This window comes from Colletes gigas, unplaced genomic scaffold, assembly GCF_013123115.1.
Source record: "Colletes gigas isolate AHSC1104 unplaced genomic scaffold, ASM1312311v1 Colletes_gigas_Sc00011, whole genome shotgun sequence".
Lineage (NCBI taxonomy): Eukaryota > Metazoa > Arthropoda > Insecta > Hymenoptera > Colletidae > Colletes > Colletes gigas.
Window position 1 is genome coordinate 3386386 of NW_025106640.1, and position 26465 is coordinate 3412850.

General features: G+C 41.7%; 2 protein-coding genes across 15 annotated transcripts in view; one reads left to right on the plus strand and one right to left on the minus strand.

Annotated features, from left to right (window-relative positions):
• LOC122398422 (phytanoyl-CoA dioxygenase, peroxisomal-like) overlaps positions 1-26465 on the plus strand; it is a 63431-nt gene that overhangs the window by 19218 nt on the left and 17748 nt on the right. The window contains exon 1 of one of the 14 annotated variants that reach the window (XM_043398252.1): positions 24693-24861. The exons of the other annotated variants lie outside the window; for them this stretch is intronic. The gene's annotated coding sequence lies outside the window, so the exon portion shown is untranslated. Of the gene's footprint in view, positions 1-24692; positions 24862-26465 lie in introns of those variants that run through there. 14 annotated transcript variants of the gene reach the window in all.
• The window catches only part of LOC122398419 (beta-3 adrenergic receptor-like), a 46191-nt gene that overhangs the window by 8331 nt on the left and 11395 nt on the right, over positions 1-26465 (minus strand). Inside the window, exons 2-3 of the mRNA XM_043398236.1 lie at positions 4016-4273; positions 2278-2474 (exon numbers count right to left, since the gene is read on the minus strand). Coding sequence (XP_043254171.1) covers positions 2278-2474; positions 4016-4117 — 299 coding nt within the window. The 5' untranslated portion in view covers positions 4118-4273. The remainder of the gene's footprint in view (positions 1-2277; positions 2475-4015; positions 4274-26465) is intronic.

Sequence of the window (26465 nt, forward strand, 5' to 3'; positions counted from 1 at the left end):
GTATGCCCGGATGAATAATGAAAACGGGGGTGAAAATAGAAGAACGAGCCGAGAGAGAAGGTTGGGACAGTAACGGAGAGGAACGGTAGCGGTCTAAATTCACGAATAGCCCGTAAATAAAATATTTCCTTCAAGCGGTCAGAAATCAGGACCTATCTTATTTCCATGCGTTAAAAGAGCAACTCGTCTGGTATATTTTTATCCGTAGCTATCATCGTTTCTACATCTGACCTTTTCACGCTCTTCAAACAGCTAAATACAACAGCTTAATATAAAAATTAAATTAAACGACCAACAGACGAATCGAGAGAAAAAAAACAATTTTTTGGAGGAGGAAGAAAAATATTTTAAGGAATTCTTTTTAGTCTTTTCTGTTCTTTTTATCCCGATTATTCTTTGCTTCCTTCTTTGTTCCTTTTATGGCGTCGCGTCAAAGAAACCTGGCAGTAAGTCTTGCGGCCATATTGCTTCGGCTCGACATTAACTCTCTGCGGTTCTATGTCTAGAGTTTAGACACGTCTGGACTGTAGACTCTCTGGACATTGCATTTCAGTTCTACGCAGAGCCGTATCGAACAAAGGAATTTATGTCTCCCTTTTCTCCAAGCAATATTAAATTGTTGGAGAATATTATTTTGGGGGGGCTTGGATGCTTCTGCAACGAATTTATATATATTTTAAAATCAACGAGTAATAAGTAGTTTCCCGCGAGACTAATCGACGATTTTATTTGTACAGACTACTATTTCAAAATGTCCGAATAAGTATTATTAAGGTATAGATCACCGAGTCGGGCAAGTTCAAACGTATACTTGTGATCGACAGGGCTGTGATTACTCGTTCAATGAGCGCTGCTAGTATCATTTTGAAGTTTAATATTTAACTAATAGTGCGGAAAGTGTCGGTTACTGGGTCATTGTCGATTACTGACACGTTTACCTTATTCTCGACCTTTTCATTGTGCGACCGCGATTCCAAGACGCGGACGGTTTTATTCCGTTCCATCTGCTATCGACAGCAAACGCCGATACACGGGTGTCTTATATTCATTATCGATGAACGCGGGAGATCCTCGAATCACGTCAATGGTGCATTCAGAAATTTAGTCAGCAAAATCAGAGATCCACTCAATTTTATTTTTTAATTTCTACATCAAATACAGCGATCAACAAAAATATTTGCTTGGGTTTATTGTTCAAAAATTTAACGATTACTCCGCGTAAAAAACGCCTAACTGTTAAACATACAATGGAGGAAGTGTTCTCAGAATGTTTTAACGACTGAAAAATGAATATTTCTAGCACGGGGGGTGAATTTGCTCCCCCGTACCGCCCTTGATAACACGTTCATACGTTTCCAAGCGCGATCGAGAAGGTATCTTCCTCCGTAACGACCGATACGTGCAAAACGGAAACCGGAATCCGTCGTGGGGCCTCAGATCGAATCGAAGATCTCGCGTTGGTTGACGACCAAAATGATATCAGCTGAATGCTGGGAGCCTCTATTGACATCTTAACGTTGAAAGGCTCGGCTGCTTTGCGCCACGTAAGGCCACGTCCCGCTGAACATAGCCGTCGGATTGAACTCGATTTTTATATCACGTATTCTAAGAGACAAAGCACCTACGAATCCGTCGGCTTACCGATTTTCCTGCCAAAGGATCGAAATCCTTTCTGGATACAAATCCCAGCGCGCTAGGAGCCCGTTGGAAATTCCACGGCGTTCTGATAAACGTTGTCGAACGCTTGCAAAGGAAACCACACACGACACGTTACGCGCCAACTTTATCGTGGCTTCCTAGGTAGATAGGGAACCGAAAAATATTATACCATATTCGATGGTTTACGACGTATTGGCGATGAAGATCGTAAAACAGAAGCGCGATAAAAATATGTGGCTGACGACGTCGCTGAAAACTATAATTCGAATTAGATTCGTCAAAGCTATTTCCTCGCAAAATTAACGTATTGCTACGTACGGGTTCGATACTTGTTGCATAACTGTGGTTAACTCGATCCCCAAGGAATAATTTATTTTAGATTACGTAGTCGATGTAAAACCGGTAACAAATTTCAATTTTTTGCATTTACAAATTTCAGATTTTTTTTAGGATACTCGCGAGCATACCGTTCTAGCGTAAAATCGAGTTTAGAAAATTAGTTTTTCCCCCGGAGATGAAATTAACCGTTCCTTGGTTACATAACAAGTATCGAACCGTGGCGATCGAAGACGAAGAATAATTCGCTGCGTCGATAAAAATATTTTCGACGGGACTCACCTGTCGCAGTTCAGTCCAGTTACGGTCCAAAGGGCGACCGGATGTAAAAGGGCTAAAAGGAAACCGTGTAGGACGCACCAGGTGCCGGCGATGGGCCAGGAGCCAGTGGTAAAGATCAGTAGTATCAGGCACACAGCTGCCTCCACCGCCCCCAAGTGTGTCAACAACAAAGTATTGGCTGTTTGTTGCTGCTGCGTCTGTGGACATCGTCGCGATACGCGGTTAATTCGTTAACTAAAACTTTTCCCATTCCTGCGCGTCGAAAGTTTTTGCGTGGGTCTGTGATCTTAATCCCCAGTTCTAGAGTCTCGTAATTCAGACTTCCCGCAGTGTACACGCGAGTTGTCGCTGCTTCCCTCAAACGCGACTCCCGTAGCTTCGATAGCAACAGAAATATTTGCTTCTTGTTCTCGATTTACCTAAATAAGACGCGTGGTTGCCTCTCAAAAAGTTAACAGTTTGAAAAAACCTGTTTCAAGTTTAAGATCGATCGCTTATCGCTGGAACACGCTCGGCAGGAAACGTTACATCTTCGTCAATGTTACGAATTACGTTTTATTTTTTAAATAAACGCGACTACGTATGTAGTTTCTTAATATGTTCGGGAACGCGATGGTATAAAAGACAGCCACCATTAAACGACAATAAAGTATTTTCTCTCGATCCAATAATGTGTTCGGAGAACCGTTTCGAAACTACGACGGGTCGTTTTGTCTCCGTCGAAATGAAAATTCTAGGAAGAAGATTGCTGTACAATCACATTTACGGAAAGCTGTAACTCTAACGACGAGTTTCGCAAAGCTCCGGAACGCGTTCTATGGGACCCACATTCGCGGGCTGTCATTCAGTGTCTCGGCCTTCGATATTATATCGAAAAGCGCGCGATCTTTTCCAACCGCCGCGGGTTCGCGTTGTTCGAATTGCCATGGTCAGCGAGCGGCGCCCGCTGAAACGGTTCGCGTAAAAGCGTCATGCTATTTCCAGGGTGGTCACTTTCCTTTCCCGCGAGCTTCGTTTTCTCGGCCGAGAAATGTGTCATGCTTGCGAAAGGAGTGGCTTCCTTAGAAAAGAGAAAACCGTTTTAAAAGGCGGGATTACAGCTATCGGAAAAATCGTGACCCTCCCACCCTGAAACCCATTTTAAATCCCGTTAACCCCGTATTAATTTCTTCGCCGACGATTGAAAGAGACTGTGTCATAAGAAAGCTTTAGAAAATCTATCTTTAAGAGGATCAGGGTATATATCGTTTCTCCGTAGCCTTTCGTTTCTATAGAGACGACGCATCCGAACTTACGACGGCCATTTAATTCGCTGGAAACCTTATTTTCTGTATATTCATTTCTACCGTAAAAAATCGGCGTGTAATTGTTCGAGTGTGTACGGTCAGTTTGATCGAACCCCGATTGAAGTTACAACTTCCGTTCGGAAACTCATTAATGGCGATTTCGCGACCCTAACCGCGATTCTTGGTTTCGAGATCTAGCGTTTCACTGGGTCAGCGAGTTTTCGGTGCAGATTTATCGCCCCGAGCTTTCATGCGCTATCAAACTCGATTGTGTGTTCCCCGTCGTCGGTAACACGGCCATCAAGGAAGAGCGATAGGCTATTGAATTATTCCTGCAGCGTCAGTGATCCATTGTCTTGGAGAAACCATCCCCCTGGACGGTCTCGTGACGCGCGATCCATACACGACGGATCAACCGATAGCGCAGGATCGCGAAGAAGTTTGGTATTCACCTGTTTGCTCAGCCCGAGGACCACGAGGAGAACGTAACCGTTGAAAACAAGACCCAGAGCAGAAACGAGGACGAGAGGCACGCCAAAGGCCCAAGGGACCATTCCTCTTTTTCCCGCGTGTTTTTGTCGCCGTCGAAGATTCTGGCTCCTAGGGGGTGGGAAGCGGCCCTGGCTCGATCCTCGCGACGGTTCAGGTCAGCCTATCGGAAGTATCGATCCTCTGGTTATCGATCCACGGCGACATCACGGCGGACGTACCTGAAACATCCGTCGCGCGACGAGACGTCGATCAGCCCCCTCGAAATGATCAAATTAAATTACATTAAAAGTAGCAGCGCGATTATTTCTATTTTTACTTTTTCGAAACAGTTGCAGACCAAACTACTCCCTTAATATTATTTGCAACCACCAAGCCCCCGATCGGCCGTGTGCAATTGACTTCGGCTAGAATAATTCGGTTAACGAGCGGGTAACATTATTATTGTGCCAGACTTTGCAATTATTTCGTAGAGGGAGTTGGTGAAATTACGGCGGAATGCAATTACGAGTCCTTAAAATAAGTTTCGGTTGAACCTTAATTGTCAGAACAAATTTGAGTATTCTGTTACACCAACAGAATATTCCATTCTACAATATTGTATTTCCTTTTTTAGCAGCGCCGGGTACGCGGAATATTCGACAGTGGAATTTTTCGACGCACTTTATGCGCTGTAAATATTGTATAACGTAATGCTTGTAGTTTGTTGCGTCAGATCCTATATTAAAATTGTTAGTAACAACGTGGGAACATTAATATCCTAAAAACATGATATTATAGAGGAAGAATTTAAAATTAGTCGAAATTAAATATGCCATGTTCAAAGGACGATCGTATTTAATTATCATCATTTCGTGTTTCGTATAACGTCAATTCTATTTCTGTTATATTTATTAAATTTATTATATTTCCAATCATTTACCAGTCATCTTTAGGTGAGCTTAATCAATCTAGGTAGATTAACGCAGGAGTAGTCAATGAATAAAACTGACGGGATTAAAAAAAAATTTAAACAAAATTCGAAGGAATTTCGCGCATAGCCACGAGGAGTTTTACAACTTTTACGTCAGGCTATGATATTGATTCATAAAGAAGGCATCGGTTTGGTCAAGGTCTTCAGATCAGGACACGGAAGGTCGGCCTTGCCAGGCGAGGTCCTCGAATCACCGCCAAATATATCAATTAACGACGCCAACTACCGCAGAGATATATTGAATAATACATCAGTTATTATAGAAACGTATATATGTTCTGCTGACGATTAACATGGAATATTGCATGTTGATTTGGACCATTGATTCCCTCGAGGCAACAAAGTACATTGTATTACAGAATATTGCATATCAATTTTCGCAAAATACTGTTTAGTTATTTTTCGACGCAATGCAATTTTTATTTGCCTCGATAAGCTTAAATCTTAGAAGACTCCAATCGCTATAAGTTTAATCGAAAACAAAGATCCTGGTCCCTAGCGTCTCAAGATTCAGAGAAAAAGTTATCCTTTCCCATACTTTCTATCAGAGTTATTGTTCTCCATCCGTAGAGACTGTCCATCTCGGAAGTGGTGTTTAAAAATTCAATGGCCCTGAAACTATCTTCCGATATTTACTGTGTCCAAGGAATACTCGATTTCATTTTCCTATTTCAAACAAACATTTCAGAGATCGTATACCCATTTTTCCCAGAGATGGCCGAACACCCTGTATAGTACTGTTCGCAAAGAGAATAAACGAGCATCGTTTGTCATAGAATAAATCATATGCCTGTTTATGCTATTACTAGCTACATCGGTTTCAGAGATCTTTAGATCTTGGAAGGTCTATCAAAACAAAAACATAGGCCTCTCAAACGGCACAGTACAAGCACACTCGATGAATAATAAGTGGTACGACTGGAAATTATAATTGACAGCTCAAGGTAGAGCAAATGGTGAACCGGCAGCGACTGAGACGCTAATGGTTGACTTTAGGGAATAATGCAACATGCTTGATGGTACAACAACGAGAAATCCTCAAACTGAATGTCGTCGGATCTCCAAGCGATTCGAAGGCGTAGAGACCTATTGGAATGCTCGTGACATATAATTTCGTTGAACGTTCGTGACGGTGAATCAGGCTCGAAGGACCCTCCCTTTTAAAAAATGAAGGGTGAAAGGGTAGTCAGACGGTACGATGGGGATGATACCACACGAACCCGAGCAATCGATTTTGTTCCGACCGCAGGACACGACAAAATTAAGAGATGAATCAGAAGCAGATCTGATTTCGTCGAATTGCACGAACAATACCATGCAACTCCTCCGGGTGCATTGTTTTCCAGATCGCGAGCAGTCAGCCAACAGCATAATTTGGTTATGCTGCCATTCGACCGAGTTCCATTATCGGCTATTAAACGTATTTCAATGTCGAGACAATTCGCTGGTTTCGCGACTGCTATCATGCTTCGGTCATTCGATTTCTTGTTTCAACCACTTCGAAATTTAATATATTATGCACGAAATAGAAAGCTCGGCGAGGATGTCGAACAGTTTACGCGATATTCCACGTTCTTAACATAAATTTTCGCTGCTCTTGCCTCAAAGAGACCTCTCTTGATAATGGACGTATAATTGTATTAATATTATTTGTAATTGGGTCTTTACTAGATGCATTACTACGTTAATAACTGAAAGGATTACGCCCTTTGACGAATCCTGACGATCTTTGCCCATCTGGTACTTCGAAATGATGATCAGGTTCTTCGATAGATGAACTAAATTGTATTTCGTTTATTTTTATTTCTCTGAATTTTCATTAGATTTAGGTACTGTTTACGCGTTCGTCGTCGCCAAAATAACAAACTCATTACTTAGAGCGAGACAAAGACCAACGAAATTCGAAAGATTGGATTTACGCGAAAATCCGACTAAAGATGATAAGTCACGTGGCATTAGCCGCTATTTGTGCTCGTCCTGGCAAGTATTTAGGTTAATATCACAGTCGAAGTACAAACGAACTGTGTATACAGAAAACGGTACACGTTGGATCCGACGTTCTCGCGTTTTATTCGGAGAAAAATAGATCTACATTATCCAAACGATAAACGCTTATTTAATCAATTATATAATACTCTCTGCCAGCGATCAATAAACTTTCCAATTTCAAACTTATAAGCGTCTGTTGGCGTTTAATTAAAATACGCTTGTAGACTTTGTTGAGAGTTCAGAATGTTTTGCTATTCAAATGAATTTGCAGCGATCCGAGTAAATGATAGGGCGTATCGAGTCAAAGGACCTTGTTATCCGAGTAGCGGAACACATATTGACTCTTGGTTCAATTTGTATTTTCCAATCGGTATAATAAATTTTAAATACGATCCGTTTTAATGGGCCGACTTGCCTCGATTTTCGTCGATATTTATGAGATGGTCTCGAAGACCTCACCGAGGTGTTTTACAACGAACAGTTAAAGAGGCTACGCGATACCGGCGTGTTTTTCAATTAAGCGGGCCCTTTCGACTCCGGCGCCCGAAGAAGATGGGATTCGCGACCACGCGAGATTGCGCACAGTGTGTTCTCTTTGCAAATTTCCTCCAGCGAGGCAAATTAAAGGAATGAGATTTCCATGAAATTAACCGCGTGTACGATATGCAAAGTGCTCTCACGGCCGAGGCCAGGACTTGCCTGAATTCTATTGACGAAAGGCCGTTAATGCTACCGCGGGGTATAAATGTCTTTTCCGCTTCCAAGGCTCGCGACGAATAAAAATGATACCGGTTCGAACGTGACAAACGTAATTCGTAAACATTTTATTGCGCGTCGTTTCAGTTTCCAATTATCTTTTATTTTTCTGGAAGTTACCCTTTCACTCGGATAATTAAATTTGTTCCCGAACGAAACGACTCTGAAAAAGTTTAAGCAGCTCCTTTCGTCATGCTTGTTAAAATGATAAAAAACCGCCTCGACGGGTGGAAGTTGCCGTGCGTAACCCGGATAATTAAATTCCTCGTTAATTAAACAAAAAACTATCTTAAAGCAATAAAAGCTTGGTATTTTTAATATTTCACTCGACGCGATCACCAGTATCTAGCTGTTATTTTCAACTGTTTCCCCGACGACCGAAATTATTAAATACTTTTGCACGAAACAGCGGAAATTAACTCGCGGCGTTTCGAAACGGATTGTTTATAACCGGAATGGCGTTTACGAGTAACTGGAACGGCGCGAGTTCTTCTCCCTTCGAGGCGTGTTTTCGAGCTATCAAAAGTTCCGTGCAATTGTGTTTCGAGGATGAAGCAAGTTCCGCGTCGCGAGTATCGAATCGTTTTCAATTTGTCGGGACGCAGTTTCGAACAGCGGCTACAAAAGACAAACGAAAGCGCGGGAAACTGGACACGGCCGGTCGTTGAAAGTTTTCTCGTCGACGCTTCTTCTTCTTTTCAGGGAAGCCATCGAGCACAGCACGCGAAATGGCGGTTGTTTACGTCAAAGGAAACCATTGTGAAACTACGTCGCTTTTACGACCAGAATTTGACGTCGTTAGGTTTCCATCTGTTTGCACCCGCCGAAGAACACACTGTCGTTCGTGGACAAAAGTTCAGACATGATAGGGTCTGCTTGGAAAGGTCGAAACGTAGACAGACAATTCTATATTTAGATATTCTTCCAGATGCTAGACACGCGTGACAGAGTCGATACTACGTCTATATTAGAAATAATAAGACGTGGATGAGGAGCTTTATAGCGATGAAGCTGAGTTCCGTAATTAAAATGGATCTCGAGTATAATTTTTATCAGTCGATAGTTAGAGATATAGGAACGTTCTGCTCATAGATCTTCTTAAATTCACAACGATGCTTTTGTTGCCTTTATACAACAGTTATATCATTTTCCGGAGTAAAATTCATACCGTTCAATTTGCGAAATACTGGGAATCCTTCAAAAATGCAATATCAGCAAACACGATATTAAACGACGTACTGGGCTCAAAGCGTCGCGAGGAACATATTATTTCTGACGTACGCGTGACAAAATAAGTCGAAATCATGGTTAAACGTAGAATCAAATATCAAAATTATAATTTAAATTGAATAAGTCAGTCGGAATGTTGTTAGAAGTTTCTTACAATTTCAAATCGAATGGAGATTCCGTTCACCCCATCAGCATTCTCGACAAGTATTCTTGTAGTAGAAAATACCAGTCTATGCACGCTCGAATGCTTTCCTTATCGATCTCACGGTTCGCGTTTCTTCGTGATTCCACCCACTCGATCCTACGTGCAATGTATTTCGCGCAACAAGTATCTAACGATAAATGATACTCGACTAGGATTTCGAATATTCCAATAAGACCCTCGACCATGCGAAGCCTCACGTTCCGTTCTGGATAACATTTTTTCCACTCAACTAACAAAGCAAGTGTTCGTTCCATTTCAAGCTCCATTCTTCTTCCTCGATGCTTAGTGTCTGGAAGAACGGTACGAAACATTGATTCGCGCAATATGATGTTCAAAATATTAAATATTAAATTATTGAACTCGACGACAGAAGTTTAATCTTTATGTCGGTGGCAATAAAGTATCGTTTTACCTCCCAATCGAATAACTTTTTTATTCGTACGATATCCATTTCTACCTCGGTAGGAATTATATCCACGTTACGGTTACCTTGAATTCGCCTTAAAACGACAAGGGGATGATTAATAACGACCGTAGAAATATGTGCTTGGATAAAAAATCGACCCTCGCGTGTATGAATGATGGGATTCTTATACAAAGTTAGCGAAGTATGAAAAAAAAAAAGGTAACCACGATAAGGGTCGAACCTGCACTATCGACAACGTACACGCGGTTCGCGTGATCAGGTCCGAGGGGCGAGTTCCCCGCAAGGAATTCCGAGTCGAAGTTGTCGAACAATTTAAATCGATCCACAGGAAACGTGCCACGGCAAATACGAAATTCCCGATGCGTCACTGGCGACCTAGAAATTAGTATCGAGAAAGTGTCGGCACGCAATGCAACCCTCCGCGACGCTCGTTTTGTCTTTGTAATTCGCCAAGCAAAAAAGTCCCAAGAAAACGTAATCGCTGGTCGTTGAACAGGTACGGGACACCGACATCTTTTTATATCTTTGTCCCTTCGCTGGGTTCTCCATAATCGTTCGCAACAGATGGTCCGAACATCCAGCACGGTTCGCGCCCGTATGTAAATGAAAAGCATTCCGTGGTCGAATAAAACGGAACTGGGTTAAATCGTCGAAACAGACGATGAAACGCAGACTCGCGTGAACCGGAAAATTTCGCGGCAGGTACGAAATGAAACTGTCGTGCTGTTTGCTGTTACGTTTCTTTCACGATTTCGTTCTCGTAGAGCGAAACGGAGGTCGACGAGAGTCCGTCTGTGTTTGCGTTTTTGGTCAAACGATCGAAATTTGAAAAATGTGCCGCGAAACCAAGTCGACGCGGTAAATATTCTCCCGTCAGCTTTCACGACATTAACTCTCAAAGCGATATGCTTTCAAAAAGTTGGGAAAGGGTGGGAAACCATAGTACGCGAACAGCGTCGGATTCGAGGAACTAGATTCCGCCGTGTCGTCGAGTATTGGGAACTTCTATTAACCAAGTTTCCACGGGCCATCGATACGCTAAAAACGTTCGCCGTGTAATGGCCGAGTTCAAAATGCAGTCTGCGACAAAGCTATCGAAACTTTGTTAACGCAGCCCTCCGGGTAATGCAAGAATCTTGATTCGAAAAACTCCGTTCGGAGGTAGAGTTGGCGAGCCAGCTAATTTGGCGCTTGTAAAAAACCTTGATAACGCGATCTTTGTTAACGGTAGACGCGTTCGTAAAGTTTCGAAAATTAAAACATTATATATCGTGCAATAATGCCACGCGTGTGATTCGATAAGGCAGGGTTTAAACGGCGAGAACGAATGCTGAAATTTCGCTCGACCTTAAATTAAAATTGATACGACCCGCGAAGCGCTCCTCAAACAAGGTTCGTCCCGAGTAATCAACCCGTAAATGCAAAGTGCCGAGATAATAATGAAAGAAATGTATGCACGTGTCTAAAAAAAAATCCCTACTTAGCACTCAACCTGAAATTTCAGTCACATTCCCCTATCTGTTCGACGTTGAGCGTTGTTCGCTGTACGTGGCTGTGCATGTTAATATCCGCATTGCGATTCCATCCGGGGAAGTAATTCATCCAGTAAATTGACGCAGAACGAAGAATAGTATTTAAACCGTTCACGCGTGCCGATAAAGAGAAAAAAGTGCACGAGATAAAAAAGTTATTAAAAATTATTTGCTCAAACTTTCGTAATTACCAACACGATTTCGAACACAGATCGTCTTTCGTTACTTTATAGATGGCTCTAACCAAGGTGTCGTTAGTCTTCGATCATGTACGCACAAATATTAATCATAAAGTTTGTAAATCATCGACTCTAGGGGGAGACTACCCCTCGAGACGTCGTTTAAAATCAGATTTCAGCCGCGTGTAATCCGTTCCGAAATTTCGTCGCGTTTAAACGGTCATGTTGAGCCAGCACCGATAAAATATCGCCGCTTCCGGGTCCCCTCGAAGTTAAAGCTGAATATCGAGCCGCGGTTGAGTAATCGTGCCCGAATTACGGGTACGCCAGACGCTGCGAAATGGAAAACTTTCGACGTTACTCTAAGAGGTTTGCACGACACGTGCATCGTTTGTTGGGGGTAAGCGGTTCCGGGATCGTATAACCCCGATGGGCCGATTCTGCTGCATCTGTTGACCACTTGGCGCAAAAGAACCATGGCGCGTGCTGTGACACTCTTTTATTGCAGCCGATACGTCCTTCGGGAAACGTGTAAACCAGGCGCATTAAACTTTCTTTCACCCTGGGGTCAATTTGCACCTGGGTCAAAAACATTATCCTTTCTATCCATTACCGTCTTTTACCTCGCCAACCTTTCTCTTGTACTACGAAGGCTTGAGCCCTTACCCTCATTCACCAAAAAATCTGTTGGCTTTTGTTATTACAAGAGGTCCCCAAGTTGCAGGCTTTACACTTGTAAAAATTCTTTATTGTAACCCTGTGTAACTCTGAAGGCACATTACATATGTTAAGAGTGATTTAATTCCATTATAAATTATGATCTGGGTCTTTTGTTCTTCTTGGGTTTGTTAGTTAAAAAGTGTTGATTTTCCTTGCACCCTAAATTCAGGAAAAATTAATGCTCGTGCGTAGAATAATACTTACTGTAGGAAGGGCTGTAAACTGTAATGAATCGATTCGCGTGTTTGACATACCTAGTGTAAACGATATCGCGGTGACAAGCAGACTTTTCGTCGCTATCCGTTATCGAACGTCGAGTGAAACTTCCTCTCGAGTAAAAGGACAAAAAGCGAAGGAACCCGGATAATTGATCCGGAAACCACGCAGGGTGGTCTGCTAGAAACAGTTTACCCTCCAGCCATTCTAGATTGTGTTCGTGAAAGCTTTCAGGAGACGGATGTAGGTTTTAATTTAAAGATTCATCGAATAATACATTTTCAAGATACTCGGGAGAATAAAAAATTAACTTGTTTTGAATTAACGTATAGACGTAGTTCGATCGTAAAAAAAACGACCTTTCGATTTTTAATAATATATTTCTTTATCTACGTTCCGAGTGCCCACGTGTCCCTTTTAGGAATCGTATAAATAAAACATAAACTACTATGAGAAACTTTATATTTTATTTACATATTTCTGAAGAGGGCCCAATACAATCGAAACGTAGATAGATGAAATATATTATTAAATATCAAGAAATCGCTCTTATCGAGCACTATTTTTTAAACGAACCAAAAAACACATTATTATAGTCATTTAGAATTATCGGTAATTATAGAGTTTGATGTCTGCTTCCTCGAAACGTTCAAATATTTCATGAGATTTATCTATTATCCATTAGGAATATAGCCTGAACAACATTGAAACATCAAATTTTCAGTGATCTTTTTAAATTTTTAATTTCAGATGTTAAAAATACTCTTAACCTTTAAAGAAGCATTATTAATAATACATAGTACAGGGGTGGTTCCTTCCCCTACTATTCTCTTCCGCTCAAGCGCAGAAAAACTACCCCCTTTGTGCTTACTCTGCAAAGGGATCAGGCTTGTTAATTTTGCTTTTCCTCGAGAACATCGCGGATTCGTTTCTGCGAATGCAAATGACGGTTATCATTCAGCATTAAAATTGTGCATACGGTACCGTAGAAACGCTGTAACATAGTAAATCTTGCGTGCTCCGTCCGTTTGTTCGGTATCGAGGTAAATGGTGGCTATTTATCAACCCGTGACAGGACCCGCCGGATAAATCAGTTTTTCATGCACCGTACAATGAGATTTTTATCACGAATTTCATCGCTATCGATTCTTAAGAAAAGCTTCTCGCTCTATTTTATCACCCACGCCGCGGACCACGTGTCGTCCTTCGGTTTTCCAACCAACGAATTGAATCGTTCCATGCATCGAAATCTGAAATATCGTTGAATATTCAGAGCGAACGAAAGACAGCCTTGCGAACAGTTTCTTTGCTCGTCGATCATGCGTCCGTGAAGAACCGAGACACAATGGAAATCGAAGAGAATTCGCGATTGTTTGCACGCTTTAAACCAGCTGCATATAGTGTTAGAAATCTTAATATCGTTTTCGCGCGGATTAACAAATTTAGCACAAAATCCACGAATTTATGTTTATATTTTCCCTATGAAAGGTGTATTAGCACATATATCTTAAATTCAAAGGGTAGAATGTATTTGCAAATCACTCCGTATACCCTTACGCCAAATCTCGTATTTGTTCGAACTCTACGATCCACACATACACCTATCCAATTTTACGCCTAGCACCCAGTTCAAAATAAAGCCCTTTCTCGTTCTATCGTGCCTTTTGAATACAGGATTGAATTCTACACCACCCTTTCTGCAGTTAAAATCTTTCAATTATCGGTTTTTCGTTGAAAATAGAAATCCTGTTGGTTGTCTTCCGCCTTGCGTTTATCGTCTGCTTTGTCTGTGACTCGGAGCAATAATACTAAGACGTAATAATTTTAGATTCTCTTCGGTACGATATCTTTGCCAAATTTCAAAAATTTTCTGAGTATTCCTTTTATCGTCTCCATTTGTCAAGCTATCGACAGAGTTTCTAAATAAAAACTATAGCGTTGATATCGATGGATCGATGATTCCGAGAAGCAGAAAATCTCTGAGATCGTTCGGAGGAAAAGACTCTCACTCCCACGACGTCAACGTTTTACGAGCACCTCCTAATACAGGAAACGTTCAAAGTTGAAATCTTGCTCGATTCTCTTCTCCCGTAAAACCGACCTTTGCTGTAAAGTTCTAAGGAAACATAGTGGATATTTAAATGTCGGTAAAGATACGATACCAAGAGTACAGTATCGTCTCGCCTCCCTTCCATTTCGTTCTTCCTATATTCCTTCGCCCCGAGGTGTGTAATAATTAACAAGGATCGTCAGAGAACCGAATTAAAGAACTTAACTCGAAGTTAGGAGTTATCGATTGGAACTGATTCATTATTCAGGGACATTGACTGTTCACTTTGTGTGTCTAATCCTTAACTAACGAGCCTATTTAACTAGTACCGACGCTGTCTGTCAACGTAATCAATTCTGTCGTAAGATCGTATGAATATTCGTGATGCGAGGGCATCGGCTTATGGTTCGAACGCTCGTAAAAGGGACGAGGCAGACAAAGAATTTTTACGACAAATATCTGGTAACTTGTATATCGAGTTCTCGTATACGCTTGTTGTGTAATTAAGAGCGTGTTTCTACGGTCGACGTGTAATTAAGTTCGTGCATCTACTGACACGTTACGTTCGCTCGAAACTGCCCACCCAAAGAGCTTCTTCAACCGCAGCGACAGAAACACTCGCGTATACTATGTGCAGCTGATACTGTCATACACGCAGGAGTCGAGATTCTCGCGGTTTTGTCAAAGTAAATAATCCTTAAACGACAATTCTACGAACCACGGGAAACCACAAATATTAATGATTTTTTTAAAAGGCGAAAAATTATCAAAGTTACGTGTGCATTATGTTTCTCGATTCTATCAGCAAACTAGATGTTCATCATTCAGACTTAAACCTTCTATTTATTTTAGCCCCCACGATGATCCAAAACATTGGGTTAATATCGAAGTCTTTAATAATTTCCTATCTATATTTGTAGAACGATATCGTCGACAGTAAATTCACCTTTGCTCATTTCGAAGAATTCTAATAATTAATCATCTTCTCAATCTTCCCCCAAGTATCCATCGACTTTTAACATTTGGTTTTGCTGGTTCACGGATCAAGGTGCAGCTTCCATCGTACAGTTAAAATCGAGGAAGCAAAATTGCCAGGTTCTCGAAAATAATCTTCAACGTCGCGATGAAATAGCACGGGACATCGGTCAGTTTCCAGTTTCGATATAATATGTTGTACGCCAGTTACCGTCCACCAGGCCTCGTTAATGGATTTTAATTAATGTCGTTCCTCGACCAGGTGCACGCTGCTAGGACGTTTAATTATTATACAAGACATCCCTTGGCCAGCGTTGCGCATTGGTTACGTAAATAATAAAACGAGCCTTCGGACCGAAAAAGTCCGCCTCCGAGGCCGACCTCCGAAACTGCGACAAATTATTCAGCGCGTTTCATATACGCGATACCTATAAATATTCGTCGAACTGTGCCGCTTCGACGAAACGAAAATGGAATACATAATTTGTACTTTAAACGCCGATATTTTTGGAGCAAAACGCGACAGTCGAAAACTGTGGCGATCGTTCGATGAATTTCTTTTCAGTGTTGACTTGGTTTTGCGCGAATTGGCTTTTAATTGCGCGTAAATAGATCGTCAGACGGATCCAGCGATAAAAACAAGAAGGAGTAATTCTCGAGGCTTCATTTCCCGAGTTACAATAAATATTTATCGTAAGGAAGGAGCTTCGCTCGAAGGATTTAACAGGTTGATAAATCGTCGATGCTACTCGCTTTGAGAGTTCTATTTTCTCGGGGAAGGGAACTTCGTTTGAGGAAATTAACTGGCAAGTTATGAAACTTGCGCAGGAATCTCTGCATATTTTTAACTTTCCCTCCGAAACGAAACTAAAGTTATAATTACGAGGAAAAACGATGAAACGGTTTCGCAAAGAAAGAATGCCGATTAAATGGCAGGATTTAATTGACGGAGTCGCTAAAGGATAATTTCTTTCTATTCCGTTCTAAACGATTCTATTATATTTGGCATTGAAATATTAGTAAGGCATTAGTCACGTATTTACATAAAAATTTTTATTTTGTAGATCTAATCGGTCTTATCGATCTACACGCGTGGTTTCGAGGGCATGATAATTTCGAGACCAGATGATAGAAGCGATGGCTAAATCGTACGATTTTATCTTTGATTCCTGGCATCTCTGCAATTAAATCATGATGGATGACTTTGTTAGTGACTTATCACTTGCAAATGAGTTTCTGAATATTGGATTGACCTCGAATCTGTTGGTCTTTCTCTAACACAGTCGACGCGTCCTCTAAACACAACGATTCTCAACGGATCTAACGATCCACATTGTGTTTCTCGGAGGTCAAGAGCGGGATATGTAAAAAATGGAAAGCCACGGGCTACTTCCGCCTTCGTTGAAAGTCCTTCCCACGTGCGTGTTGTTTTCCCCTCTGGAACGTAAAATCGTGTCCTTGCTGCGGAAAACGCAGAGTGCGTATCGAGTTCGATGAAAAGGAAGTGACCCAATTGGTTCTTGGGGGAAAAAACAGCCGCTCGTTCTGCGAGAAAACGGTTTGCAGTGTTCCGGAAAAAAGGTTTTCGCGCGAACACGTGGACAGGTCTGTTGTTTCTTGTCTTGTTTTCTCGAGTTCTATCGACGCGAGATAGGAATGTCGAACATCCATTTCTCGTATGACAGAAAGATCGCGTGTAATTGGCTATCGTTCCATACGAACACGCTACAAAAACGATGGAAAATACGTCGTGGACAGCGTTCTAACGTTCGATACGCGTGGCGATGTTACGAAAAGGGAGGAAAAAGGAATAATCGTTCGTTGGATCGATAGCTCGTTAAGTCTTTACGAGGCTGTCAACTTTTGACGCGATCGTAAACGAGCAATAACGAGCATTCGGAAGGTTGCTCAAATTACAGACAACGACGGACGTTGCTCTAAGTAGTTTGTTACGTTCGTACAACCCCCGTCAAAGAAAAATAAAGAGGAGCACGGAATACACGAGAAAACATAGAGACCAGTGGAAGCAAAACGATAAACTTATTAGGAACAATTGATATTCTCGGTTTGAAGAAACAACAAAGGCAAAGGGTCGAGCACTTGCGCCTGATAAATATTTTATGGGCTTTCTCGTTTAATTGGAAGTGCGTGCTGCGTGGATATAAAGTATGTAATATCTAGAAAACATTTAACTCGGTACGCTTTCGACCCCAATTCTCGTCAATAACACATGAAACGCTATCACAAGTTCAATTCATTAAATTCTTTTTCCAAATTGTTACATCTCATTCCGTGATATTTTATATGTATTAAAAGCAAGCAGAAATTTGAGAGAAACTAGGAAGTGTAGAACTTCAAAGTTTGGAGCAGCTGAAATTTCTTATTCATAATTCATTGCTTGTCATGCTGCTTCTGGTGTTCTACACGCGTCACGCGCCTAATTAATCTTGCGCGCAGAAAGGTTACTAATTTCCTACACAGTGCACGAGTTAAACCAAAATTAGAGACTCGAATGACGTTCTAGATAACACCTACGAGTGCCCGAAAGGTATAATATCTGACTAGAAATTCGTTGCTACTCTAGACAGTAAACTTTCGATTAAACATTATACAAATACGTCCCACACTTGACGGAGTTAAGTTCAAGAGTGCCCTGCTCCTCGCTTGGAGCTCGTATTTAAGGAACTGAAAAGTACCATTGGTGGGGTAGGATTGCGTATTCTGGAAAAGAGAAATTTTTTTAGATGGAAAGGGCGTGTCTCGTTTAAAAAGGGTTTTGTATCTTTATGGGAGATCTTGGGTGCATTTTAGGAAAACGGAGTTTAGGACAATCAGAGAATTCGGTTAATGTGAAAGTAGTGATAGTATCGCGATAACCGCAAATCGACCTCCCAACGAGATGGGTCCAGTTGGGAATCCGACCATCTAGTAAGGAAATGTTCATTCCAAGTGTCGCCAAGATGGTTATCCATCTTGACGATAGATCCTTTAAAACAATACACTGGTTTTCCGAGCAGCCTTTTTTCCAAATTCCGAGTGTCACCAAGATGGCTCCTCCTGATAACAGATTTCCCAAACACCCCCTTTCTCAAAATTCCTTAGGCTGCTCTCTTACCTCCCACCCCCTCAGTAGGCCTAAGTTAAATACCGGTCCCAAACAGAGGAACGGGCGGTCTTGAACATCGGACCAGCAGGGTCACATTGTCATTCCGGGCATACATTGTAAAACTTACCAGTTGTACGAAAAGTTTAATAAACAATCCAATATTCTTTAATTCGGAGTTACCTCGACGACAATAGGAAAGGATACAAAAAGGACGTGATAGAGATCAATGGTTGACAGGAAGGAGATGAATTTATGTATCCGGCGAGCATTGCTGAGCAAAAATACCAGGTATACGCAACAATATAAGGTTACAGAAAGAGAAATACAAATGTTACGAGAAGATAGTAGAAAGTGTGTGATGAAAAACAGGCTTGGCTACAGGGGTGGTCGAGTGGAAACGCCTAATTTATGACCACTTGAACCCGTCGACTGGCGTCAGGACGCCATTGAATAAGAAGAGTCAAGAGTCACAAAGTCCTTTCATTCTTAAGAACACGTTTCCTCAAGCGGTACCAAATGTGTCCATCCGGCTACGAGTTTGCGACGCAACGATATTAATTTTTAAAATATTTACCCTGAAGAGGAACGCGCTTCCAATCGATCGAAAAGTGAGAAAAATCAATGTCTTATTTGTAAATTAATTTAAATTTTGTTTCGGTTGTTCGAAAGCACGTAAAATTACGCGAGCCACGTATTGTTTAGAGACCCTGACACAATTCAAAGTCACAGAGGAACGGAAATTGTTGAAACAGACGACAATCAATGTTTGTACCACTGCCGTATTTGCACGATATGCTCGAAATTTGCTCCTTTTACTCGTAAATACAGTAATTTGCTACGAAACGAATGATTGATCACGCAAGCAATCGTTTTTTTCGTTGCAGTTGCGCATGCAACGACGACAACGCGTTCTCGTGTTTTCTCGAATCGAGGGTGCAGCTTGACAAACGATACTTACAAACGTTTGGAAATAGTTTGTGAACCGTGTCAAGATCAATCCGCAATTCCATTCAGAAAACACCAAGTTACTTTCCCTTGTCGAGGAGGGAAAATTGAAATTTGAGGAATCGTGATCTACAAAATCGCGACGAACAGAGAAAAAAGAAGGAAGGCTGCAAGGACGATTTATTTGAAGAAATTCCAAATGTTTACGATCGTTATACCCTGTCAACTCGAATCTGCGCAAACAAGAAACTTTTAAGAAAGAGAACACGTTTGGCTCTCATTACGAGCCAGAATGTGGCAGGAAACGGTCCTCGAGTGGCTCGAACGGAGGCAAGGATAACAGTTTTAACGGCAGGTTAGGATCTTTTCTTTCTTTCCTGTTCAGAACTGGTGGCTTTGTCCTCGACTGACAACCAGAACAGAAATCGGAAGTTTCGTTCAACCCTTCGAACATACCGTAATATTAACTTCAGGGTTCAGTCAGTCGTGGAACCGCTCTCTTTTCGTTATTATGTGGTCACTGATAAGAGACGAACAAATCAAATCCTGTCTTTCACTCTGCTTTTACTCGTCAACTCACATACAGCAAACACGATGAAACTAATTTTCTATCTTTATTTCTAGCCGATCAGCATCAGAGTCGAGCTCATTCAATTACATTAATTGCAATCACGATGCAATTGGGCCACAAATTGCATCCTGGAATCGTTAATTGCTGCTGACAATAATTATAGTTGTAATCGTCAAACGCGGACACTGCGGACTACGGATTGCAAATGTAATTTGCAAAAAGCGTCCCCGAAGAACAAGTTGAAAAGTAATTTTTGAACGTGGTGTTCCCCTCGATTGGAAACACAGGGCCAAAATCGTTCGAGCAGTTCGAAGGTTTGAGAAATACGATTGTATTTTCCGACTTTCAAACATTTTCTCAACGTCGGACTCGAGAGTGCGGCCAGCGGCAAATTCCTGTGGATATTATACGATCGAAACTCTGCGCAGATTTCGCAGTAGTCGACAGGATATTGGAATACCTCTGGCAGCGGAGGGGGTTGATAATTCATTTCTAGCCACAGTTCGATTCTTCTCGGTGCACTAGAAGGAAACATCGATGCTCGTGAATCGAATAGTTCGTACGAAGATTGAATATTCTCGTCAAAGTTTCTGCCCGCGGTAGGGTAAACAACAGAAACAGTAGGTGAGATAGAAACCTGTTACATCTTCGATGAGTGGGGGACTAACAAGAAAAAACAAACTAAATAAAACGAAAGTAGCTTTTGCTCGTCGATATTTTAAACGCAGAAGAACCTCCATCGTGGCTCGAAACGCCATAAGATCGAATCAATCATAGTCTGCTTGGAACATTGCCTCGTAGATAGTAAATTGTTTGTAAACATTAGATCGGGTCAAGGCAATGAAGTAAAAGGCACTTCGAGAGTTTACTTTAATCTTTTATTACCGAGCAACTATAACAAGAACGACCTACGTTCGTGTAACATTCTTTAGTTGTTGCGATGTGTAGACTTACCACCTGAAGTTGTGACAAGCATTTATGAATCGTCCCACACAAACGGAGTGCTATTTAGTACAGTATAAAAACGATGTTGGCTTTCGAGTATCGTTAACGTAACCATAAATCTCGAGAGAGAATTATTTTGTTTGCTGCGTTATATAATCGAGCAATTTAACTATATACACGATTGGAATGATTCCTGCCTCTCTGTTGAAGCTACTATACTGCTGAAGATATCGCTTCCTCTCGTTAAAAAGTGTACTGACAGCGTAATACCAAAGTCGCGATACAACTTGGTGTACCAGGTGTGCTCGATCGAATTTCATCAGGCACCCTTCAGCAATGGTAAATAAATTCCACGATCGAATGGTTCTTTCGTCTACATCGTGAATGAAAAGGATGTCACACGACAACGCATCGAGAAAAATGGGCTCAAGGTTAACATTGTTCGACCGTGCACACATAACGTTATGAGTATTTGCACCGCTCTGTATCGATCGCCGTCAATCGATATGCGATAGCGAACAAAATCGAACGATGGTCCTGTCGTGGGCGAAAGTAACCTCAGCTCGACGACAAATCACGTTACACGGCCTCCTTATCTGCCTCCCTTCTTCTTGGCCATCCCTTCCGGTGGCTCCTCGCGATCGATCATCGGGACCAAGCGGAATCGATCCTGATATGACGGATCAGACGTCCGGCAACCCGACGCCCAACGACGCCGTAAGCAATTTCTCCCCTAAACGCAACCCTTGTATACGACTTTCGAGTTGAAAGTTTCTACAGACTTACTTCTTCGCTCTTTTGCAGGCTGCATCGACGAGGAGGACGAACGAAGACAGTGGTTCGTTACGATACTGTTTGATTTCTTGGAAATATTCGTCTTTATCCGTGTGCCTCGTTTTTTATTTTGGATATTAATTTGAGAGTTCATAAAGAGACAGTCGAAAAATGTAAAGGGGCTCGCAAAAAATTTTGCTTGGTAATATACGAGAGAAATTTTATAGCGATGCACTTTAAAAAGTAACGAGACAATTTATTTTTTGAGTACTTCATATTTAAATGTACACATTCGCGAAACTACGTTCGTAGAAAATGTGCAGCGTCGTTCTTAACTTTTTCGTATCATAAAAATTCATCATTCTCTTGCTTGGATCCACCGCAATTTGAAAGCCACAATCTCCGAGCTTTACGAGAACCTCGACGTTAACCTGTTTAAAATTCGACGTGGCAATAAAAAGCAGAAGAATAATGGAAAAAAGTCTACCGAAGAAATCATAAGGGGACGTACAGAATATTTCCCTCGTTATTGGGTTCGAAGATTCAATTTTATTAGGCGGTCTATAAAATGGCCGACCGTCCTGCGGCCCTCTACCTGTGCAATAAACGTTTGGAACGCCTCGAAATCAACACGTGTCCCATTGGCACGCTTCGGAGTTCACCGCTGTGCAAGTTAGATGATGGAATGTAACATCTGGGACCCTATAACTAGGATCCTCCAGCCAACCCTAAGTGACCTAGTCCTTCGCACGCGTAACACAGTTCTTACCAGGTTACCGGTGCTTGGAACTCTACCGACCAGGCGATGATCTTTAATTTATTTACCACTACCCACGCGGGATCGATAGAAACGAGATCAATCGAAGCTATGAATGACATTCATATTTGAGAGCGAAGAGCAATTTAGATCGCGTACTTCTTCCTAAAGCGCGCCTCCCATCACGCGAAGTCGAAAAAAAGAATCAAAACTGATATCGTGTGAATATCTGATCTAATAGTTAGTTCCAGTAATCCACTAATTTCGACAATAGTTTCAGCGATTTAATCCCTTTATTACTATGGTCTTTACGAACTATTAATTATGATTAAAGCGCGGGAATACCAGTCGTAAACCACGGGTCGCTAATCTGCGCAGGTAAGCTCAGAGTACCTGTTCAGTGTGAAGTTCTTATAAACGCGTTGACCTATAAAATTTTATAGTAACCAGCTAAGTAATTCGGAAATCCCATTTTTGGCAGATGTTTTTTAGAATCATTATATTTACCTGCAGGTAGACAATCTTTTAGGTCATTCTAGAAGACAAAATGAGGCGAGGATAAATATTCTAACAGAAGCTTCAGTATTTACAAAGATTATTTGACCGCTCCTAAAAATTGAAGCCTGAGAATATGCATAAAACCTTCTACGACTAACGCTACCATGCTCGTCATTTCTTTTTACGGTTTCGTCTCGAAAAGTTTCCACCGTGCATCATTAGTCTACTTAACCTCCGGCTAAAATACTTCCCTGCAGGATAACATAACACATACGGTATACACTGTTGCTGAAAAGTATTTGATTGCTCGTTACACGTAAAAGAATCGGAATCTCGAAACGGAGACAAATTTTGAACAAAAGTCCCAAACTCGTCCGAAACGTTTCTAAATTCATAAACGATACGTTCCAGGAGATTTTTTAGTGCTCGCGATGGAGAACACTGTTCTACGGTTAAGTTTGTAGAACGTCCTCGTACATTTGTCACGCCTTCGTTAAAATGAAAGGAAAAAAAAGCTTCGAGTTCACTTCCCGGCGCTCAAAGATTAAAGCGTCGTTTCTGTCAAAGAAAAAAGAAAAATCCCCTGGTCTCGGGTTGAACAGAGCTCGGTGTCGCGTAACTAGGGGCGTTAATTTGCTCGTTGGTGTTTCTGTAAGTGATATTGGGTGTTCCGCTTTGCGTGTCGCGGCCTCGACGACGCCTAATCGCTTAGTTCGAAGCCGCGAGCGGGAAAACGATACTCGGAACAACGCCGAGGCGAATGTAATTCCTGAAATAGGATGAGCACACGGCAGGGACGCGTAACGATTTTCGATATTTCACGGCGATTAAGTGACTCGCGATCGAACGTAGCCCTTATTACTGCCGCGGTCGCGAGCGGCGAGGGTGGGGCCAGCGAGAACGCGAAAGACAGGAAGAAAACTGGAGATAATGAGGAGCGAAAAACGGGGGAAGGTGTTGGAGGTAAAAATCAATGTCCGTGAAAAAATCTGGTTACGAAGGGACGACCTTTCCCCTGTGCTCGTCCTCTCGCAGCCCAATTTACCTCAACCTTTTCGACCCTTTACCTTTTTCTATTTATTTTAAATTTAGCAAATAATTATCTACGTCGTTTTGCGTTTTAAAAGAATTAACGAGCAATTTCGACCACCCGATACAGGATAGCAACACCTAGAAATACGCGATGCAGCTTTTAGTTTACCATCGTCGATTCTTAACGCAATGAAAAGTCCCGGCGAGATATTAATGAAATTGTCGTAACTCCGTTACAGTGAAAGACGTGGAGGGAATCGCGGTGAATAAATACGATGGAAAGGTGGAACAGAAAACGAAGAGCCAGGGAATCGACGACGTTGGGAAGAAGCGACGAGTATCGTTTGGCGTTCGTCCAGCTGCAGGTCGTTGTTGTAACTTTTATCAAATTCTTCGGCGTCGGGATCCGGTTAAACGAAATTTCTTGAAGAATTTCTCGTCGCGCGAAATTCACGGGCGGCCGCTTTAAACGCGTTACGTAATACTTTTCTCGCTGGAGACAAAGAGCAAATCTAACGAAGCCGGACGCGGTGAAAAAGTCGCGGAAAAAGCTGGCGAACGAACGAAGGGCGACGCGCAATGGTGGATTATATCATGGACGGATGATTATAAAAGCGTCTCGAGTCGATTGTTGTTAATATTTTAATATGATTTTTACAGTTTGTAAATATAAATATTATTGTCCAAGGTGTCGTCGTGGGTTAATACGCGGAAACCGGAGCAAGGGTTATCGAGCAAAATGAAACTTTTCGCACGCACCAATTTATTCTCGGAAAAAGAAGGTTTACAGACTTATTGGAAAAGTTGTTCTAAGACTCTTTCGTCGTAGATGGCAATTTGGACGAAGAAACGGAAAATGCGAAGGAACGCGACGAGGAAGATGACGCTCGTTGTTTAGAGGCTGTGGATTTCAAGCTGAAGGAATTCATGTACAACTTTTATGTTCATTTATTCGCGTACGCGATCTTCGCGTTTATCGTAATCGCGACTATTCTGACTGGATACTTTTTCACATCTTAACGAGTAAATTTAAATCTCTTTCGTGGAAGCAGTGCATTAGTATAAGTAGTTGCTTTTGTACGATACCGGGGAAAATACTCGGAGCGCAGTTTAATCGTTCTTAAAGAATAAAGATCGCGAAAGAAAATTGTCTGCCAAGATTATTCGTCAAGAGTCATCGAGAATGTGGAAAGCATCGTTGAAAAGGATGACCTTTGAGAAAAATCCTTTTTCATGCTCGCTGTGTATTACCACTCGTAACATTCCTTGACATTTCTCCGGATTTGTGCAACCGAATAAATTCAAGGATTCCATTTCTTGTACACTTTAATCGTAAAGTACTAATTTGCTAGACGAATCGAAAACAAAACTCGGTAAATTTGATTAATAAATGAAATATTTATAATGCCTACGAGGCGTGAAGAGGCGTAGGATTTCTGGATTAAGCGGCTCAGAACTTTTGTTCCCAAAAATATCAAATACCCTGAAACTCATGGGACATACGGAAACGCGACGAAGAAAAGGGGATGGAGTGTTTCAGACTTAAGCAGCTTGAAATCTAAAATTGATCATGAAGGATACCAGACACCCTGAAATCCAAGCTTGATGAATCGGCTCGAGGACAAAAGGAGGTGAAAAATTTAATAATTAAACGACTGGAAACTTTTATCGCCTCGGGTGTCAAATCCCCTAAAATATGGAAAGCTCGTCGTAGCGCGGAGGCGAGAAGCAGCACAAAAGTTAAGAGCTAATTAGTTCAAGATCCAAAATTCATTTTCGAAGTCTTTGAAGTTTATAAAAGTACAAGAAAGCAGATGACGAGGCGCTTAACATTTTGAAATAATTAATCTGCGGAGGTGTTAAACATTCTGAAACATTGTTCCACGTAATTGAAAGTATGTTAAATAGACATTTTCTACAATTGCGATGAGACGCAAAATAGAATCGTATTACTATTATTTTACCAGAATTGTTAACGACCAATTTGTGAGGAGTATACAAATTAATTTACGAGGATAAATTATTAAATTAGGATTAGTACGACGTCGATGCCCCTAAGTTACGGTCTATTTGGCTCGTACCTCAAAAACTACGAAAGTGGAGGAACTCAGACGTCGTAACAGACGTTATCGCATAATCGATAGTGACGGTCGTTCAGCATGGTTTGTCCAGCATGTCGAAGAACCGTAGGCGCGTCGCGGTATCGAATTATGCGAAAAGCACGCGCTCCCTGGCGTTCCGTCGACGGACAATCTCGTTTGCTCCGACCACCGATCTGGCACTCGGTCTTTAAACGACCGTAAGCTTTGGTTTGCGCAACCTAACCGCCGCTATTGATCCGAATACCGAATCGAAACTGGACAATGACTGACATATCGATTCCATGGTGTGTCCCAGTTCCATCGAGACGCTCGTGGAAAGGATACGACGAGCTTTATGCTCCTTTCGTTTCCAGCGTTATCGCGATCGCGTGGGTTGCCCGACCCCGTTGTCGCGTAATCATAACAGCCGCCACGTGGTCGGCTGTTTTTAT